Genomic DNA, 21,825 nt, shown 5'->3' on the forward strand with positions numbered 1-21,825 from the left:
TGTCAAACAAAAGCTCCTTGCTTTACAATAAGGGGTAAAGCCATTGGTGAATGGAAATAGTAATGGTCTTTCAGAGGAAATTCCTGCTGCCTCTGACTGTTCTTCTCTAGGTCTTTTTTTGAGATCCATTTTTTCCAAGAGCTCTTTTTGATTTTAAAACAGTGACTTTTGTTTTTCTGGCATTGTTACCAATGTCTTAAATAGTATTGGTTCTTTTGTTACTTGTTGCAGTTATGTAAAACTCTCATTAGAATGGCCTGCTGGAAGTTGCACCCCACTACCACCACTGTCTGTCAGCGCTGCCGCATCCAACTCAGGTAGATAAGACTGTAACACACACGTGCTGTGTGTCCATAGACAGGGGTGTATGAACAGGGGGGCAGAAGCACCTAAATTGATTTAAAAGGTGTATAGCAGTCCCTTCCCAAGCAAAATAAGGTATTAAGGCAAAACTACTATTTACCACACGACAAAATTAATGTGGGCCATGTCCAAATCTTGGAACACTTTGATTGGTGTATCGGTGAACACTGGTGAACAACATGGAATAGAGAAGAATGGAAGAAGTCACTGTGCCAACCAGACTGCAGTCCAAGAACAACCTGGTCATCAAGCTGTAAATGTGGGAATAGTAATGATGCCAGGTTGGAAAGGACATGATGTCTGCATGTGAGTACATGTCAATACCCATTTGAGCTGGTTTTCTTTGGATGTAAATTGGTGTGACCGTGCTTATGATATCTGTCTGCATTTCTTTTCAATATTATTTGGGGAAATGTCTGGGGTTTTTTTCTTCTCTCCATAGAGCACTAGACCAGCAGTATTTAAATAGGTCTCTTCTTTGAAACTATAGATAGGACTTGCTCACTTCTGAGAGTAACAGAAAAATTGCCAAGGTTTGCTCTTTTTTTTATTTATTTGAAGCAAGATTCTTTCAAGCAGTGATGGGATATCACAGGTCAGTGAGGTACCATGTGGAGCATTCCGGCTTTTCTGTGCCAAAAGAGCAATTATGTTTTATTTCCACAACCAAAATCATCTGGGTCCACCCAGTCCTATTAACAGAGAGAGAAAAAATGGGAACACATAAGTTAACGGAAGGAGGGAGGGAAGAATGGCTGGAATGTGAAAGCATCAAGTCTGGGATGCAGAAGAGTGGTCTGGAGTGTCTCTGTACAGGATACAAACTAATTGCTGAGGCCACCCTTCTCGGTAAGACACTGAGCTGCATTCTCAGCCTCTTCCAGGAAGTAAATCCCTGGCTCGAATTGTATTATGGAATAAGGATTTCCAGGGAGGGACTTGACAGTCTAATTGCATCTGTGCCACTCTACTGATTTAAGTAGCAAATTCCTGGATAAACATGGTTGCAGCTTTTCCTTTGGTTCTCTTTTGGGACCAGCATAAAGAGAAGTAGTAAGATTGGAATGGAGTAATCACTCATTGATGCACAAGATTGAAAATTATAATTTTCTTAAAGGAGAAAAAAAAAAGGGGGTTTTTTGATGGTCCACAAGCCCTTGTCATGCTGCTCTGTCTAAGCTTGGTAAAAGTAACCAAACCGTGCACGCTTCCCGAACACCGCCAGTTCCCAGCTGCAGTTAGGGATACAAGTACCACCACTAGTTCAGGACAACTCTAGTGAAGTTTTACTGGGGCAGTAGTGATGGTCTTATTTTTATTGCCTAGTAACTGTGTGTTATGGTTTAAGCCCAGCTGGCAACTAAACACCACAGAGGCACTCCCTCAACCTCCCTCCCCCAGTGGAATGGGGAGGAGAACTGAAAGTAAAACTTCTAGGTTCAGATAAGAACAGTTTAATAATTGAGACCGAAGTAAAACATAGTAAGAACGATAATAGAAAGGGAAAGAAAAACAAGTGACATACAATACAATTGCTCACCACTTACTGACAGATGCCAGACTGCCCTTCTCAAACGCAGATTGGCCCCCCTTCCAGGTAACGCTCCTCAGTTTATACACTGGGCATGACATTTTATGGTAAGGAATATCCCTTTGGCCAGTTGGGGTCAGTTGTCCTGGCCATGCTTCCTCACAGTTTCTCTTTTGTGCACTTCCTCACTGTGCCAAAAATCCCAAACCAACAAAACTGTCCTTGACTTGGCATAAATGCAACTTAGCAAACCCCAAAACATCACTGTGGTAACAACATTATTTTAATTCTGAATCCAAAACTCAGCACTGCATCAGCTACTGAGAAATTAACTCCCTCCCAGCCAAAACCAAGACGCGGTGATGCCTACAGAGAGATGGAGTGACACAGCTTAGTCATGAACACAATTTTTATCTCCATGCACTAAGTGGTCTGGATTAATCACGCTTTTAAGGATTTGCGGTAAATATACTATTTAGTGGTTTGGGGAAGCAGCGGTGCCGAACAGCCGATGGCCACAGCGTGTTTTCACTGCAAAGCCTCTTCGCAATTAACCTTCGGGCCTATTTCGTCCTGGGCTCCTCTGATGCAACTCTTCGTGCATGACAAAGCGAAGGCGGTGGAACGCACGTAGCCCCACGTGTTATAACCGTGACGGCGCCCCGGTTCCAGCGCCGTCAGCCCCGCACCGCTCCCGTCGGCCGCGGGGGCCGGGCCGGCGCAGGCCGCCTGCTGCGTGGTTGGAAGGGGCAGCCTCGGGGGACACGCATGACCCCCCTCCCTGCCCGACCCCGGACTGGCCCGGGGGTCCGAGCAGCGCCGCACCCGCCCCGCGGCGCCTCAAGGGCGACAGCGCGTCACTTCCGGGACGCACCCGCCTCCTCGCGCCAGCATCGCGAGACCCCGCCCCGCCTCGCGCGAGACTCGCTGGCTCACCCGCCGCCTCGGCCGAGTCCCTTCGGCAATTTCCGTCACCTCCAGACCCTACCAATCGGCCGCGGGAGCGCATCGATGAGCGCGCGCCCCCCGCGGGGTCCGTGCGGGCCCGAGCCCCGCGGTGCGGGCCCGGGTCCGTACGGCGGCCGCGGCGACGGGGGCGGGGCGGCGGGGCCAGGGTGCGGGGCCAGGGCGCCGGGGAGACATACGGGGTTCGATTGATCAGGTCTGGGCATGGCGCCTCTCCTCCCCCCCGCCATGGCTCCCCGTGTCCCTGCTCCTCTCCTCTCAGTGAGCGAAAGTGGCCGCCGCCGCCGTCCCAGCGCCCGCAGCCGCCGCCTCCTCCTCAGCACCAGCGCGGGCGCCATCTTGGCGAGGCAGGAGCCGGGAGCGCTCCGCGGCAGGAGACAGGCAACGCCAGCCCCGGCAACGCGGGGCGAGAGGCCGGGTGGAGCAAGCGGGGGAGCGAGCCCGGGAGACACCCCCAGCCCCCTGCCACCGCCGCCGCCGCCCCGCCGCCGGGCCCGCTACTCAGGTGAGCCACCGCGGCGACCGCGCAAGGACACGCGGAGCCGGGGCTACTGCGGACGACGATGGAAGCTCCAGGCGGGCAGGCCGCGGCTTCATCCCCCGCGCCGACCGGCGGCCGCAGCAGCCGGGCCTCTTCTTAAAGGGACAGGCCCCTTCCCCGCCCTGCCCGCCGGATGCGCCCCGCGGTACCGACGGGTGCGGAGCCGCTGCCCCCCCCCCACCCTCCCGGCCCGGAGCGGCCACCGGGCCCCGCCAGACGCGGGGAATTGGGCGGGGAGAGGTGCGGGGGGGTGCGGGGGCGCCCCGCGCACCTGGGGGCGCACGTGCGGGCGGCGGCGCGTGCGCGGCGGGCGGAGAGGGGTGCGGGGGGGACGCCCGGCGAGGGCGGCGGCGGCGGCGCGGCCGGGCCGGGAGCGCCGCGTCACCGCCGGCAGCGCGCTCGCGGGAGCGCGCCCGGGGCCCGCCGGGGCCGGCGGAGCGCGGCCCCCTCCTCCCCACCGGGAGCCGCGGGGGGGCCGGGCCGGGCCGGGCCGGGCCGCGTGTGGCGGCGCTGCCCGCACAGCCCTGCGGAGCGGGGACGGGGCTTCCCCGGCGCCCCCGGAATGACCGCCGGCACCTGCAGGAAGGGGCCGCCTGCCAGGCTGGTGTCGTTGTGCATGGAAAGTATCTCTCGGGTGTATATGAGGCACAGTTCAGTGTTGTGCTTGCTCTGGTGAATGCACACACTAGGAAACACTTCTTTAAAGCTGGGGTGTAAAGTCTGCTCCTGTTTCACTGCAAACACAGTCTAGCGCAATTTCTGCCCATAGTTTAACATTATACATTACTTTTTCGTTAGCTGTTGCCGATATTGCATGTTGAATTTCCGCCTCTACGGTGTTGCAGATAGTAATAAATTCCTTTAGTTTATTTTCATCTTTACATGGAGAAAATGGTGCAAGTCAAGTTCCTTTTTTATAGTAAAATGTCTTTATGTGCGTAATTAGAACTTTAGTTTCCTCTCTTACAAATACATCTACTGCGTGGATTTGTAGAGGACGCCTTATAGGCCTGTTTGTATGTGACCAACACATTTTTTAACTTACACGAATCAGAAATTATCTATTTGTGTTGTCACTTCTTTAATGTGTGTGTATAACAGTATGTCATGACATTGGGAGTTTAATAAGATAGTGCGGGAAAAGTACAAGAAATAGAACTGTAGCTTGGAGCTTTTCCCGATATCTTAAGAATTTTGCCTGTAATTCTTTTCTTCTCTATTTCTCACCTGTATGTTGTTGAAGTTGCTTAAAATATTGCCTCACACTACTTGACCATTCAAATGAGCAGGTTTTATGCCATTCAGGTATAATGTAATAAGCTGTAAGTTCTGTAATAAGCATGCTCTTTGACAGGCTAAATTACATGCTAGAGATTGGCTTAGATGGCAAGAAAAAAATGGTCTTAGAGCTTTTTTTGGACATAGTTCCCTTTTCATAGTCTCGGGTGGAGGGAGTAAAAACCAAACAAAACTGAAAACATTCATACAGTTGGTGTTTTGTGTGAGTGGCAATGTGTGAAGGTAGCTGTTGGTGCTGTTGTGTAGAGCAAAGGGTATAAATGCATTGCCAGAGGTCTCCATTAGTACCGTTAACTGCTCTTTTGGGAAAGAATTGCTCTAATTGAAAAATTAAATATTTAGATTTGTTTTTCTGCTAGTTTAAACATGGAAGCAGAGCTGTGACATGCCAGCTTTTTTGTTCAGTGTGTTTTAAGGTATTCTGTTATTCACTTATGCGTACACTTCTGATACATTGTTGTATAGCTTTTCTTTTAAATAATAAACTGAGCCCTATCTGTTACTGTTCTTTTGGGCAATTGTAAAATTCAGAACCAGTGCCCCACTGGCTCTTCTCTCTATTTAAAAGTGATTAAAAGGTGGAACACAGATCAGTGAAATGCTGTCTCATTCCTTGCAAAACAATATAAAACCTTACCACAAAAGCAAACCAGCAAAGTAAAGTATCTAGTTTACCTAGATTTCATTACTCAGAAAAGCAATTAAAATGGCTTTTTTTAATTTCAAACTGAAGTGATGCAAACTCACCGTTGAGTTTTTATATGCATGTCTTTTATTTGTTCAACTTGAGTTTAGTGAAGATTGAGGGCTTTAGGTTCATATGAAATATCTTATCTGCTTTTTTTAAAACCATAATCTCTCACGTACCCAAGTTATATTTAAGACACTGCCATTAAAAAAGACTGTATGGGAACTATGTTTTGCTTTAAAATGTGGTATATAGTGTAGTCTGGAAAATGGTTGTTAGTGCAACTGTACCTTTACCAAAGCAAGCTAAAATGTGAGCAGCGAAAAGAGAGCATATAATTCTCCTCCAAACAAAATCCTTCTTTAAGTTTTTTATACCATCACAATTGTCAGTACTGAAGATTATGTGCTTGTAAAGAAGTCTGACAAAGATATGCCTGGCTGATAGTACTGAGCTAATGTAAGTTTTCCATACAGACCTTGACTGAGTCTTCTGTTTGAAGATGTATCTTTGTGTCACAGTTTATTCTGCAGATCTTACTACAGGAAGATCTTAGAGTATTCTGCTATTCCAGGGAGAGTTTAATGTCTCAATTGTAAATTTCTTCAAGAACAAAAAGTATTTTAGATGTTTATATCAGTTTGGAAAAATCTCTCTTAATAAGTTGATGTCGAAACCGCTAAAGTTGCAAGATAACTAAGGTAGCATGGAAGCTTGTGTTCTTGCTCCCAGTTTTTAGTCCTGCGCTGTGGATAAAACTTTCAATACTGTAAATAGAGAGATGAGGAATACATACTTTCTGGGATTTCAGGGGTTTGTCCACTTGGATGTTTTGTCATTCTGCTTATGCTGATTGGACAGAGGAGAGAAAAGAAACTGCTTCTGTGGGCTGAATACTGGAACAAGTAAATAGTGGAGCTCACCTGCCAGCTGGTCACACTTCATATACATGCACTTCGTGTGTGGCAGGCGAGAATGAATTAGTTTTACCTGCCTGTTTTGCCTTGCATTTGTCATAGGCTAAGAAGAGGTACTGTGCATTAGCTGCTATCTTGTACCTTTTCCTTCCATGGCAGCTTGAGTTTGCGTATGTGCCCTCAGCTAGGAGTATAGTCATTATCATTATTTACTATGATGGTTAACATTAGGTGTAAAGAGCAGAAAAAATAACCCTTTGGGCCTTACCTGAGGTGTAGAGGTAACAGCAACTGAAGGGAAAACCCCCCAGAAACTCCTGGAAGAAAAAGTACTGCTTCAAAGAGCTCTGTAAAGCAAATCCCATCTAACTTGCAGCTAGGCACAAGAGCCAAATTTTGCATTTACCACTGACAAGTCTCCTGTTTAATTTGGTATCAGTAGGAAAAACTTGCTGGACTTCCATTCAGAAATAGGCAGTGGATATTTGTTTAAATTGTGAGAATCTACTTCTAAAACTGAGCTTCTTCATGAGACCACCAGTGTTTCTGCTGTTTGACTGGTGCAGGTCGATGGGTATAAAACTTAGAAACCTTGTTATGAAACCTAACTGCTCTCAGAATACATCCTTGGAGGATTCTTCTCCAATGCTGGATGTTAACTTACTGAGTAGGTGTTAGAATGGGCAGACTTGAAAAGACAAGAGTGAATGAAGAAACTCCTATATTAAAAGTGAACTAAGCAATGTGATTTAAAACAGGTTAAAGAAGGCTTCTTCGGAACTGAACTTAGATATTAAAAAAATACATATTATTATGGAAGTTATTTGCATGAAGTTTTTATATTCCTGATGATATTTTATGTATGCTTTTCATGATTCAGCAGTCCATATGATACAATTAAATGGTTTCAGCGTGACCTTCTGATTAAGAATTTAGAGGATTCAAAGTGCCAGCTGGGCAGTGCAGAAGTTATTTGTTTCCAAATTCCAGGTTTCTAAATTGTTAGAACTCTATGGGAGAGGAAGAGAGAAAGCAAATAGCTACTGAATTTGATACTGAAACTTAACATAAAACTGATGCGTATCAGTAAGAAAGTTGTGATGGCAAAAGGATTACTCTGCAGCATTCAGTCATTTTAGCACCTGTAACATATGAATATTTACCCAAATGTTTCATCAGTAGTGAAACCATTTCGAAAATCTGTGTCTTTGCAATCTTACTTAAACTGAGTAGGCAGAAGGACAGATTTGTTTCAAAAATGGCAAAGAAAAGTGGAATGAATGTCATCACCATGTAAATCCACTGAGGCAATGTCTGTGTGATGTCCTGAACACTGTTACCTACCATAGTGGATCAGGCTTTGTGCCTCTCTCTTGTTCCCATCTTCTCTTGTTGCAGTATTCAAGCAGGTTTTGCCATTGGAAATCTTTGTTTCTTAAAACCTAGAGTGGAAACAAAAGAACAGAGAATGAAGAGATGTCTGTCACTTACTTTCCGTATTATTACTTTGATCATCAGAGAAGCACTGTGTGACTGTTAGCATGAATAAATGAAAGGGCTGAATTCAATGTCTAAACTATTCTCTATTCAAATGTGCTTGTGTAACACTTACTAAATTTGTTTTGGGCATTGTAAATATATTTAAGAATATTGTTAAGTTCTCCTGTGTTTATTTATTTATTTGGTAGGTGGGATATAGACTAGGAACTGTTTTGGGGGCAAGAGTAATTAAAATAGGAAGACAAGCAAAGGCATGTCTCTTTATATGGGTGAAATGCACAGTACTTATACTATGTCAACTTAAGAAGGACTTTATTAAATGTGGAGATGTAAGGTTTCCTGATCTGGAAAGTAATATTTAAGAGCATAGGTATCTGAAAAAAAGTAAGGATGAGACAGTTACTTAGCGTGTAAGTGTACGTACTTAGCATACTGTACACAAGAAGGGGATATAATATATTAAAATACAGAGTAAAACCTCCTCTTTACAATAACTGTAGTCACTGCAGACGGAGGATATTATCACTTGCTCTTATGCTTGCCTGGGAACTCTGTGCAGTACCAATGAGCCACTCCTGAGAAAATATCTTAGTTTTCTACTTACTAAACACAACTGTCAGCATCTTCTTATGATAGGGTCACTCGTATCTTACAAGTAAAGAAATATTCTCCTGCTGGGTTATCTCCTAAACTGTATGAGCATGGAGGCAGATAAGCACCGTGGGAGCAGGGGCACTGATCCAGTTGGGTAGAACCACGTAGACCAACGATTGAGCGAGTGTGTCTGGGCAGCTAGAATAGCATCCAGTTATTCATTGTGGATCAGGAAGATGGTTGTGTTTATTTTGCCTCTGGCCTGCTTGCTGTCCTGCAGTTAAAAACTTGACCTCAAATCTATCTTATTTCTTTTCCTTTATTTTGTTCTTAAGCTTGTATAGTTCTGTGAGGGCAAGGCTCATTGTAGGGCAGTAGAGTGCGTTTGTTTTTTTATCTTCCTCAGAGGCCATGAATCCAAATCAAGTCCTGTGTGCTTTATGCCCTTTGGGGCACATTTTTTTTCCGCTCAGCGCTGAGAGGACCGGTAGTGCCACTAAATGTTGAGGTTTGGGAACATGGTTTTCTGCAAAGAGCAGACAGGTGAAAGATGCCACGTGGTTCTGAGTTAACCATGTTAATATAACACGTGCTCTTGTTGATAGATTTTGAAATGGAGCCATAAACGGAATCACCATACTTTTTCTGATATTGTACTAGGGATAGATTCTTGCCCCTATAAAATGTATAATTTTTATTGGTGATCTGAAGGAAAACCACTTTCACCTTCATGGTGTCCTTTTCTATCACCTCTTGAATGATTTCTTCCGTTAGAGATGGAAGTTTCATGTTTCCTCTCATTTTTTAACCCTTTTACTTCATTTCTTCATGGAAAGCATTGCCAAACACTGGAAGAGGCTGCCCAGGGAAGAGGTTGAGTCACTGTCCCTGGAGGTATTTGAAAGGTGTGTGGATATGGCACCTGGGGACATTGTTTAGTGGTGGATTTAGCACTATTGGGTTAGCAGTTGGACTTGATGGTCTTAGAGATCTTTTCCAACCTAAGTGAGTCTGTGGTTCATAGCCCTGTCTCTTGGAAGACAGTTTTTGATTTTAGGGTGGGTTTGTTCATTTTTTTCTTTTGTTTTCCGTTTGATTGATTGGTTGGTTGGGTTTTTAAATGGCTATTAAGCACTATGACATATGTGGATGAAAGTTGCTTGGAAAATGTGCACTACCCTTACAAGGAAAGTTTTCAGGTGTTCTGCTAAGCTTTGCTGGAAATGGATATTTGGTAACTGAGGTCAACCATTCAATTGCTGTCAGGTATGCAAAGACCTGATATATGGAAAGCTGAACCTAGATAGCTTCAGTCTAAAAATGATTTTTAGATCAGAGCTGGTATCCTGTCTAATGGCTTCTGGTATGTTATTGGTTATTCTCTGTGGATAAGGACGTTAACACTGAGTATTTATTAAGAAATAATAAAATTTGCTCTTGTTCAACCACAGCTATTAGTCTCAAGGTGGGAATCACTTATCGTTGTTTCTTGTTACTTTAGAAGATCTAAAACTGTTCTATAATTTTTGAGAATAAAAGACTTGAAAAAGGTTAGGTGCTGGGTTTCAGACTGTATATGTGAAGAAAAAACAGTTTGAAGATTGGGTACCCAATCTGTATGTTCACTTATATAAGCATAAAACAATTTAGTTACCGATTTAATAATTGAACAAATATAAAATGTCTTTAAATAAATTGATGTGAAGTTTGCTTCAGTTTTTGTAGTATTTTTAAGAAGTGACAGAAACCAGAAGAATCCTTCAGAAGAGCAACTAATCTAGATCTGACTAAAGCTGACTGGTTTTAATTTGAGAAACCTGTTCTAGTGGGAAGTGTCTCTGCCCATGACAGAGGGGTTGGAACTAGATGTTCTCTAAGGTCCTTTCCAACCTAAACCATTCTATGATTTTTGTTCTCCACTGGAAGTAAAAGCTTAAGGCGTTTATTTATTATTAAATATTATAATATTTAGGATACTGACAGCACTTTCATTTATACAGTAACAACTGCGGATTTGGAAATAATTTATCTTTCTCACTATTATTATAATGATGATGGCATCTTTTGTAATTGAAGAAAAGTAAAATTCAAGTTGACAGAGCTATTACTGTAACAGTTGTTATGACATCCCTTGTAGCTGGAAAAGTAAACTGCAGTTGACAGAGCAATAAAATGTTTTGATAGCTTTGTTTTTAAAGTATGTATTATGCAAATATTGCAGGGGAATGTGTTTGGGTTTATTAAGAATTTTAAATAGTGAGAACAAATAAATGAAAATCAGGCAGACGATTTTTATTATTGAAAAAACATAAAGCTAGAATATGTCCTGAATTTGTAAATATTTAAAAGTATGTAGTAAATTGCTAATTATGTTTTACTTTTTCTTTAATAAAATAAGAGTTGAATTTTAGAATGCAAAAGGGTTTTTTTGTCAAGTATTTGTAGCTCGTTTGCCAACAGGTAACAACTTTGAGTGCTGTAAGAGTAATGTTGCTTTAAGGTAAAGGAGAAGTCTTACAAGTATTCAGTAGACTAGCTGTGAACTGAATGGTAAAAGCAACAGAAGAACAGTATTTTCGGTAGTTCTTTCTTTTTGGAATAAGTTTATATATATTTATTTATATATATCTCTGCCCTCTGTTCAGAGTTAAACGTGTTATCTGTAATAGTGATGAAAGTTTACTGTAGATGCTTAAGGACTGGCTTCATAGGACTCTGCGTTTCTACGTCACCACTTGGATTATCATACTAGGTCAATACAGTGCTCGTTCCCATTAAACAGCATCCACAGAGTCATAGAAAAGAAACCTAAGAATTTAGTTTTTGGCTGTGGTAATATTGTGTTGGAAAGTTGAGCGGGAATTTGTTTACTATACCAATTAACGGCAACCTAAGCTTTTGCCCAGAACTACCTCGGTTCTGCATTCTGTGAGATATTAGCATTTGGTGCAGCATGGAGTAGATTTGCCTGCTCACCCAGTTGATTCCTTTTAGAGGAGGCAGTGATGATAATGACTCTTGTTTCTTTTTAACAGCAGTGTGTTCAGAGGCACCTGTGCATGAGGAAAAGTTTGTTCTATGGCTTCAGAGCTGGGTGCCAGGGAGGATGGCAGCTGCTCAGAGCTGGCAAAACCCCTCTATCTGCAATACCTGGAGAAAGCTCTGCAACTGGATCAGTTTTTACGACAGACATCTGCCATCTTTAACAGGAGTATATCCAGGTACCAAAACCTTTTCCATTTTCCCTTGGGAATACCAAGGAAAGACAAGCATTTTTTTTTTACATTGTTCCCAGACAACACAATTTTAAGAATTTAGTAGTGACTTGTTAATTATAAACTCTTCTTCTTTGAAGAAGGAGAGGTCACTTGGATTGTTCAGCCTAGAAAAGAGGAGATGTAAGAAATACTATTAAATTTACTGGTAAATCCATGATTGGCTCCAAGTTCTGAAACAAAGCTTTTCTGATCTCTTCTCTCTGGTGACCAGTGACAGGACCAAAGGGAGTGGCATGAAGCTGTGATGGGGCGTGTTTAGGTTGGATATTAGGAAAAGGTTCTTCACCCAGAAGATGGCTGGAAGAGGCTTCCCAGGGAAGTGGTCATGGCACCAAGCCTGACAGAGTTCAAGAAGAATTTGAATAATGTTCTCAGATACATGGTGTGATTCTTGAGGTGATTCTGTGCAGGGCCAGGAGTTGGACTTTGATGATCCTTGTGGGTCCCTTCCAACTCGGGTTATTCTATGATTATATGAAAGATTTTGGACTGTGGTTCTCTTAGTGCACACTGGTAATCCATTGTGTTACCAGCCCATGTACAAACTAGCACAAATGTTTTAAAGATCTTTTTTGTAAGTAAGTGGCCAAAACTTTCTTTGTCTGCAAAAAGTAGGATGAGGAAGCACTAAGTTGATTTTCAGGGACACTTATGGCCTGTAGCCATAAATAAAATGTAAAGACTGATGCAGAATTTATTTGAACATAAGTTGTCGCATTAAGAAGTGAGTCATCAAGGTATGTTCGTTTCTGTCCCAAAACAATAACATGTTTAATTTAATCACTTTTTTGGAATTGTCGAGTTACAGAACTGATAACTGCATGGGCAACGGGTAACAGGTATGTTTACAAGCATGTAATAAGATCCACACAAGAATTAGGAAAAGTATAGCTTTACATCTACATGCGAGGATGACAATATTGTGCTTCAGTTTGACTTGATATTAGTTTCTTGCTTAGTTCGTGCTTCTTATTAGATACCTTGTAAAGGTTTCTATCACTGGAGGTGCGGGTTGATCGTATAGCCAGGCTAGTTTGATGATTAACTGTTGCTGAGGGGTTAATGGGAAATTATTAACAGCAACATGTCTAATGTGTAAAATTACATCTGAAGCTGTCTCAATTCTCAAACCTTTAGACAAGGGAGATGTAAGAAAGTTGCATGGGCATCTTCTCTTTTGAATATTTTCCTTTCGTTGTCACTATATTACATATCTTTTTGCAGCGATGAAAGTGAAGATGGATTGGATGACAGTCCTTTGCTGCCTCAGTCTGGGGATCCCCTGATGCAAGTTAAGGAAGAGCCTACAAACTCATTGCTTGGGGAGTCGTCTGGAGCAGGGAATTCTGGGATGCTGAACACACATTCCCTGAATGGAGTACTGCAGCCAGGTAGGCATGCACTAGGTTGAATGTCTGCTTTGTTTGTGTTTAGCTGGGAATGACATTATTTCTTAAGGACTTTATTTTTATTTTTAATTTAACAGAACCAAAGTCTGAAAAAGGGAGCTTGTATAACTTTTCCAAACTGAAGAAAAGCAGAAAGTGGCTGAAGGTAAGAATATTGGAAAGAAATGCAGCTATCGTGGAATCTATGAACAAAGTTACCCACCCAAGGGTACTGAGAGAGCTGGCAGAAGTGCTCACCGAGCCGCTTTCAGTCATCTGCCAGCAGTCCCAGTTTACCAGGGAGGCCCTAGTTGATTGAAAGTTAGCAAATGTGATGCCCATCTGCAAGAAAAGCTGGCGGAAGGATCCAGGGAACTACAGGTCTGTCAGCCTGACCTCAGTGCCATGAAAGGTTATAGAGCAGATCATCTTGAGTGCCATCACACAGCATGTATGGGATAAGCAGAGAATCAGGTGCAGCAAGCATGAATTTATGAATATCAGGTCCTGCTTGACCAACCTGCTCATCTTCTATGACAAGGTGACCTGCTTAGTGGATGAGGGAAAGGCTGTGAATGTTGTCTACCTAGACTTCAGTAAAGCCTTTGACACCGTTTCCCAAAGCACTGTCCTGGGCAAACTGGCTGCTCATGGCTTGGACTGGGTACACTGTTCACTGGATAAAAAACTGTCTGAATGGCCAGGCTCAGAGAGTGATGGAGTGAAATTCAGCTGGTGGCCAGTCACTAATGGTTTTCCCCAGGGCTCAGTATTGAGCCTGGTCCTATTTAATATGTTTATCAATGATCTGAACAAGAGGATCGAGTCGGTTTTCCCCTCAGTCAGTTAGCAGACAACACCAAGTTGGGTGGGAATGTTGATCTTCTGGAGGGTAGGAAGGCTCTGCAGAGGAATCTGAACAGGCTGGGTTGATGGGTCAAGGCCAACTGTATGAAGTTCAACAAGGCAAAGTGTCCGGTCCTGCCTTTGGGTCACAACAACCCCAGGCATTGTTACAGGCTGGGGGAAGAGTGGCTGGAAAGCTGCCCAGGTGGAAAAGGACTTGGGGGTGCTGGTCGACAGCGGCTGAACATGAGCCAGCAGTGTGCCCAGGTGGCCAAGAAGGCCAATGGTGTCCTGGCTTGTATCAGAAATAGTGTGGCCAGCAGGACCAGGGCAGTGATTGTCCCCCTGTACTCAGCACTGATGAGGCCACGCTCAAATACTGTGTTCAGTTTTGGTCCCCTCACTACAAGAAGGACATTGAGGTGCTGGAGCATTTCCAGAGAAGGGCAATGGAGCCGGTGAAGGGTCTGGAGCAAAAGTCTCATGAGGAGTGGCTGAGGGAGCTGGGGTTGTTTAGCCTGGAGAAAAGAAGACTCGGGGAGACCTTATCACTCTCCGCAACTTCCTGAAAGGAGGTTGTAGTGAGGTGAGGATCAGTCTCTTTTCCCAAATAACAAGCAACAGGACAAGAGGAAATGGTCTCAAGTTGTGCCAGGGAAGTTTTAGATTGGATATTAGGAAAAATTTCTTCACTGGAGGGGTGGTCAGGCATTGGAACAGGCTACCCAGGGAAGTGTTGGAATCACCATCCCTGGAAGTATTCAAAAGGCATGTGGATGTGGTACTTGGTAGCATGGTTTAGTGATGTCCTTGGCAGTGAGTATACATTCAGAACTTGCATTAATTTTAGTGCATTATCCAAATTAAAATGATCTATTATGAAATGTATTAAATGGAGATTTGGGACTCAACTGAAAGATTTTTCTTAAGTTGAACTCAGTACCAGGTCTCAATGAGGATGAAAGAAGAGTGGAATGGAGGCTTTATGCTGTCTTTGCATTTTCATTGTAATATAGCCTTCTGTAGTTAGCAAAAATGTTTTGCCAGGAGGTCAAACAAGAGCCAAACCTGCTGCAGCTGATACAGGTAGAAGTAGTAGAATATCAGGACAAACTACAAATGAGGTAGGAAAGGACCTGCAACCATACATAACAAAATGCCCCTACCGGTATCCTGGCTTTTCTCACTGCTGCTTTTCTGAGACCACAAGCAGGCAAAGTGGACTAAAATGACTTAACTATCACCAAACTTAGAGAACTAACTACCTCCCCCCAAATCACTTGGAGTGAGTCCAGAGGAGGGCCACCAAGTTGATCAGAGGGATGGAGCACCTTTCCTATAAAGGAAGACTGAGAGAATTGGGATTGTTCAACCTGGAAAAGAGATGGCTTTGGGGTGACCTAATTGCAGCCTTCCAGTACTTGAAGGGAAAGAAAAAGAAAAGATGGAGCAAGATTATTTACAAGAGCATGTAGTGACAGGACAAGGGGGAATGGGTTCAAATTGAAAGGCAGTAGGTTCAGATTAGTTATTAGGGAAAAATTCTGTACTGTGAGGATGGTGAGGCACTGGAACAGGTTGCCCAGGGAAGTTGTGGATGCCCCATCCCTGGAGGTGTTCAAGACCAGGCTGGCTGGAGCTCTGAACAGCCTGGTCTAGTTGAAGGTGTCCCTGCCCACAGCAGCAGGGTTGGAACTCCATGATCTTCAAGGTCCCCTTCCAATCTGTATTGGGTTGACCTTGGCTGGTTGCCAGGTGCCTACCAAGCCTCTCTATCACTTCCCCTTCTCCAGACAGGGGAGAGAGAATAAGATGGAAAACAACTCTTAGGCTGAGATAAGGCAGTTTGCTAAAGTAAAAGCAATAGTTTGTGCATGCACAGAGGAAAATAACAAAGTTTATTCTCTACTTCCCATTGGCAAGCAATTCCCAGCCACTTCCTGGGAAGCAGGGCTTCAGCACACCTAGTGGTTGCTCAGAAGGCAAACATTGTAAATAACAAATGCCCCTCATTTCTCCTCCTTTCCTTAGCTTTTATATCTGAGCTGACTTCATATGGTATGGAATATCCTTTTGGTTGGTTTGGGTCAGCTGGCCTGTTTTAGTCCTCTCCCAGGATCTTGCCCTCGATGGGGAGAGAGGAACGTTGAGAGACTCTGCCGATGCTGTGCCAGCACTGCTCAGCAGTAGCCAAAACACTGGTGTGTTATCAACACCTTTCCAGCTACCAGTGCAGAGCACAGCACGGTGCTACGGGGAAATGAGCTCCATCTCAGCCAGACCCATTACGCAACCCAAACCACTCTATGATTCTGCAGTCACAAAATGTGTATTGGATTCACTGCTACACAATACTGCACCTCAGAAAACTGTTTTCCATTTGAGTAATTTTAGATTAAAGACAAACGCGAAGTTTTGTTGTTGAGCCAGACCCACACTCTTTTATTAAGTAAAGGCTCAAGGGTGTTTTGCATAAGTAAGCAATTCAGTACAGGGACTTGTGATAGTTAAATTAATTCCTGTTTATTCTTATTAGAGTATCCTTCTGAGTGATGACTCCAGTGACACAGATTCACCAAGTGATGAGGACGGAGAGGATGAAGAAGAATTTTCCCTTTCAAGGGAGGAACTTCACAATATGCTGCGATTACACAAATATAAGAAATTGCATCAAATTAAATATAGCAAAGACAAAGAGGTAAAAATCCAGAATTTGTCCTTTAACTGCCTTATTTTAATTGCTCTTACATTTTTATCAAAACTCATAATGTTTTGTGGACTGGAAAATACCCTGTTGTTTGGTAGACTGTAACTGTCTAAAGTTAGTTTCAGACAGGGTTCCGTTAATTAATTACATACAGAATGAAAGGCTGTTGATGCCTCACACTGCCAGTCTGTCAGTAATGTATGTAGCTAGTATTGGCACATGTGTGGCATATAGCTTCCAAAGTGCTCTGTCCCACTCACTAGAGCAACTATAAGGGTTTAGGATGCAAGATTTGGATAATAGAGTTAAATTCTAATACAAGTAGTAGTTAAATTCTAATACAGGTAGTAGCTGCTGTTCAAGTGTATTTACATCATCATTGAGGTGATGAATATTAAGGTGATGTTTACAATCTTGAAAGAGAGTGCCTAGTTTTCTACCTTGTTGTTTGCTGTCCTGATTTGGGGTTTTACTTGATTCTTTTTTACCTTTTTTTAAGTTTTGGATTTTCTGCTTACCTTCTTAGAAGAAAATAGTCTGCCACATTTCTGCATTTTTCTTAATATTAGGCCAGATTCTATGACTGTTTTGATTCTACTAATGTATTTCTTCAAATTACAAGGGATTTTGCAGAAGTTTTCACTGCTGTTTTGAATTGCAGCAGAAAGTATCCTCAGATGAAGGAAGTAATCCTATTCTGTTATCAGAGGATGTGTCTGAAGTTAAAATTTGTCTTCTTGATTTATATTTCTTTGAAATTTCTCCAGAAAAGTGAATAAGTATTTTCCCACGCAGGTCTTTACTTCTGTCCACTTCTTTCCTTTGTTTACTTGTAAAGTTCTCAAGATTTTGTTAATTTCTTGAAATATTGCATAACTACACGAATATTCATACACCTAATTTTTACCCAGGTCATAACTTTTGTTAGATGTTACACAAATATTTATTTTCAGACTAGTAAGAAATAATATCCAGTGAAAATAACCAGTGTATTGTCAGATCAGCAGTACACAGTCATGAGGGAGGAAAACACATCTGTCCAAAAAAGTTTCTTTATGCTGATCGTCTCACCTTTCAAAAATATTTTATTAACTCAAAAGTATGCTGAGGTTTTAAATAGTTAATTTCTGAGTGATAGTGTCTTTAATTTGCCTGTTTATGTGTAACCTGTGTGTAGCTCTTCAGTGCTTCAGCTGAATAATGATGGGAATATACTGACATCTTTGATCATTTAGAGGAAAAAATGCTGAGGCAGCTGTATTTTTTCTTGACAGTCTGGGTGTTCAAGTTGTTTGTCCTTGTGGAGATCTTTTAAATGCCTTTTTCCTAAACCTGCTCTTTTTCATCCTTTGGAATCATAACGTAGAACATGTATGTAATTTGGGAATGTGGGCAAAACAAATAGTAGGTCCATATTTGGATCTCTTCATGTAGTGTGTTGTCTTGCTGAGCAGCACCCATATGGAAAAGACAGCAGTATGTTTTGAAAGTGTAAACTTCACTGTCCACTCTTCCCTCTTACTTTACTGGGTGGGTTTGGTTCCCTGTGCAGAACTTGGAGGCTATCTCTGGGAGCAGTGGTTTTACTTTGGGCACGGTGTGATATCTGATAACAAATGAAAAATATGGAGAAATGGATGTTTCCTGATCTCTTATTTATGTTGAAGATGTGAACTTGTTCTCTGGCTGTCTCTGTTAGCTGCTCACTTTCGTACCCTTCAGTTGCAGCAGTATCAGTACTACAGCGCAGGGCTGCTGTCCACCCACGACCCTTACTATGAGCAGCAGCGCCACCTGCTAGGGCCCAAGAAAAAGAAGTTTAAAGAAGAGAAAAAAATAAAAGGTAAAGTCACTAACCTGGTGATTTTCAGTGGTTTTTAAAGGGCTGCTCTGATTTAACTTCTTTCCTATGTTATTTCCTTTGAATAAACATAAATATTAAAAACTTCAGGGTTTTGCATGGAAATACCAAGTTCTGCCAAAGGAAAAAATCTTCAGAAAATACTGTGCTTTATCATGTGGCTTCTTGAAAGGTAGGGTGGAAAAAAAAGGGGTGTGACTGGAGAGTTCACGGGTTAAGATATTCTTTGTGGACCTCCGAATATAGAATGAAGGAGTTATGCAGTAGATATCTTATAGCTATATTCATTGCTTCAGAATCCATAAGCACTGTTTTATAGCATGGTCCATTTACTCAAGAGTTTTTTGAAAACACAGTAGTTCCTTGTAAAATGTAAGGTACTTACCCAGTACCTGCTGCAGTTATTCTGGAATATGTAATTCTAGTGAACAAGAAGTTATAGGGAGTGAAAGGGTTTGCTGGAAATTAGAGGGAACTTGGAATTGATGTCCAGTGTGAGTTAAAATAGAATTATATCTGTGACGTACCAGCTGGAGTTTCTCAGATGCACGTTTGCCAGGAAGTACAGTTTCCTTTCTTGTTCAAGCTGACAGCAGTTGTAAATCTGTAAGGAAGCAGAAAGAGAAGGCTATGAACTGATAGTGTAAGGTGAACTCTCTCTAGTGCAAGTACTTAAATTTGAGCTGTATTTTAAGGAGGTTATTTTGGGCTTCCTTCCTCTTTATTTGCAAGTTCCTTTAACTGTGGTGGTTTTTTTCTCCACTAATCTTGCAGCATCCATAATTTTGTGTACTCACAGAGAATATTTTTAATATTTGATACCAGTATGAATTGCCTCTGAAAGCTGGTATCTGTAATACAAGACAACTCCTGAGAAATTTGCTTTGAGACTTATTGTACTAAATGCTAGTGTTGTTACCTTTAAATGTCTTACCTTTACATGTCTTTAAGTAGAATTTTAGCACAAAGCAAGAGAAATTGCAGCAGGTCCTAGACTTTTTAATGCTTAATGTTTTCCTGGGTGGAAGTAATTGCATTTCACCCCTCTATTAAATAAGAAAATCTTTCTGTTCTAGAGTAGTGAGGAAATATCTAATAGAATAAATGAATGCTCCCAGAATTGGCAAACATGGATAAGCTTGGCTTCTTTGTTGGTTCCACATATAAATTGACTAGGATAGTTTACTCAGGAAAGATACCTGACTAAGTGTGTCTCAAAAATAGAAAAAGAAGTGTATTTTTATGATCATTGTTGCCATGCAGGCAAGTTGAAAAAAGTAAAGAAAAAGAGGAGACGGGATGAAGAACTCTCTTCAGAGGAGTCACCACGACGCCACCATCACCAGACCAAAGTTTTTGCCAAGTTTTCTCATGATACGCCACCACCTGGGTCCAAGAAGAAGCATTTGTCTATTGAGCAGCTTAATGCACGTCGACGGAAAGTGTGGCTTACCATTGTTAAAAAGGAGTTGCCAAAGGTAAGCTTGGCTAGTTGCACTACATCAGTGATCATATCAAGAAAGTGAAACAGAAAATTAATTTAGTGGGAAGTTGACACTTGGAAAAACAGAATAAAGTAAGACCTGATTTTTCCGGTGGTCATTAGTGACCTAACTGGTATTCTCTAATCCATAAGCAAAGTGTAGTTCAGATTCCTTATTACCAATGATACCTGAATGGATCATGCAGTGCTTTGCCATGGCTATTCAGTCCTTTTCAATGAAAAGTATGGTAAACTTCAGCAGGTACTCGTACTAATCTACAGGATGGCAGCGTAAGGCAAACCGATATCTAGGTTTACCATAAAGTTCAGGAAAGGAATGTTTCAATCATTATAGCATGTGTGTTTTTCAAAACTTATTTCAGAAACAGTCTAGGGAAAAGTGTTTGTATCATTTGCAGGACGAGCTTCAGGCACGTTTGAAAGAGAAAGCTTGGGTTCACTGTTACTAGTTTTCTGAGATGATCAGAGTGGACCTTAGAACCTGCTTTTGGAGTTCACAGTTAGCAGACTTTGAATTCTAGGACGTTTAAAACAAGTGATGGCTGAATCATCCTTTGTGATCTTAAAAGCCAAACAAAGGATATGTGCAGTTTGGTATACCATATTTTTTCAGAAGACTGATTTTGATCATGTGAAGAACATCAGATCTGCATTAATTCTTAACATCTCTAGGAAACAGTGGAAAATGTTGTTTAGTTCAGTGATAACAGTGAAGTAGGAGAACCCTGCTTTGCAATTATAATAATTAAACTACTGAGAAAAAGGAGGTGTTTTGCATGCTTTCTTCAGGATTTGGAATACATTAATGTATGCCTTCAGTAATTTAAAGATGAAAAGCTGTTTCAGTCAAAAAGAAGAATACTTGCAGTACCTATACCCAATTATACAATAGTGTGCATGGCTGCGGTTGGCACATGTACCTGCCGAAGCCTGGTTAGTGATCTTTTAAAATACTGTGCTGCCATTACCCTTTAACTAATTTAAAGATGGTATTGTTTTACAGGCATACAAACAGAAAGCTTCAGCCCGCAATCTTTTCCTAACCAACAGCAAAAAGGTAGGTGGTGTTTTGTTTTATACTGTTATTTCTGCTGGATGTAATAAGCAAACTGTAACCTCTTTATGTTTCTTCTGTTTCTCACAATACTGACTGTAGTAGCAGGGGAGTATAGGAGAAAGCACTGTATACAAGTTCTTTGTCATTTAGTATAAGGCTTTTCATTTTTTAGGTGTGTGATTTTGGCATGTTTCATAAGCAACAGATGAAACAAGCCATGTGAGGTTTTTTCATGAGATATGCTTGGCTTTTGTGAGATTTAGTTTGTACATTTCAAATTTACTAATATTTGATACTATAAATTAGTGACTTTGATACGCTCTGACTTTATAGCTGCCCAAATAACCGCTGTCTAGAACCTGCTGGTTTAAGCATTCTTATTTAAGTCTAAGGGGCTCTTGGAATATTGTGATAATTTACATAAATATATATAGGACCTGAGATTAAAAATAGAGCAGTTTTCTGCTTAAGTGATTGCAAAAGCAATTCATCTCCTCATCAGAGTCTTCCCTGAGAAGTGGCAATGTTTCTACCTAGAAAACTTTACTTATGAACATTTGGTAATAGCTTTCAGAGCATTTTTCAAGTGTAACACCCAAGTGTCTGGTTCATTTATGTCGCTAATGAAAAGGTAATCAAATATATGACTCAGAATTGTTGGAGACAATGTAATGTAGGACAAAGGTAATGTAGGAAATTTTCTCTTCTGTATATACATTATCGAAAAAGGGTGCATTTTCTATCTAAGGAATGCAGAAAACAGGACCTGCTTGGGTATGTTTAAG

At 41.9% G+C, this 21,825-nt stretch overlaps 1 protein-coding gene and 1 long non-coding RNA gene across 2 annotated transcripts in view; one reads left to right on the top strand and one right to left on the bottom strand.

Moving 5' to 3' along the window:
- Positions 1-901: 901 nt before the first annotated feature.
- Positions 902-3,643, bottom strand: LOC114003330. Its single transcript, XR_005566359.1, has 2 exons — positions 1,904-3,643; positions 902-1,055 (listed from the first exon to the last, which is right to left on the bottom strand). It is a non-coding gene; the product is annotated as an uncharacterized LOC114003330 (long non-coding RNA).
- The window catches only part of INO80 (INO80 complex ATPase subunit), a 68,079-nt gene continuing 49,362 nt past the window's right edge, over positions 3,109-21,825 (top strand). The window contains exons 1-8 of the mRNA XM_027750218.2: positions 3,109-3,365; positions 11,435-11,620; positions 12,902-13,068; positions 13,164-13,231; positions 16,448-16,609; positions 18,341-18,461; positions 19,743-19,957; positions 20,987-21,040. Coding sequence (XP_027606019.2) covers positions 11,478-11,620; positions 12,902-13,068; positions 13,164-13,231; positions 16,448-16,609; positions 18,341-18,461; positions 19,743-19,957; positions 20,987-21,040 — 930 coding nt within the window. The 5' untranslated portion in view covers positions 3,109-3,365; positions 11,435-11,477. The remainder of the gene's footprint in view (positions 3,366-11,434; positions 11,621-12,901; positions 13,069-13,163; positions 13,232-16,447; positions 16,610-18,340; positions 18,462-19,742; positions 19,958-20,986; positions 21,041-21,825) is intronic.

This window comes from Pipra filicauda, unplaced genomic scaffold (assembly GCF_003945595.2).
Source record: "Pipra filicauda isolate LSUMZ 115617 unplaced genomic scaffold, ASM394559v2 scaffold6_size6359152_pilon, whole genome shotgun sequence".
Classification (NCBI taxonomy): Eukaryota; Metazoa; Chordata; class Aves; order Passeriformes; family Pipridae; genus Pipra; species Pipra filicauda.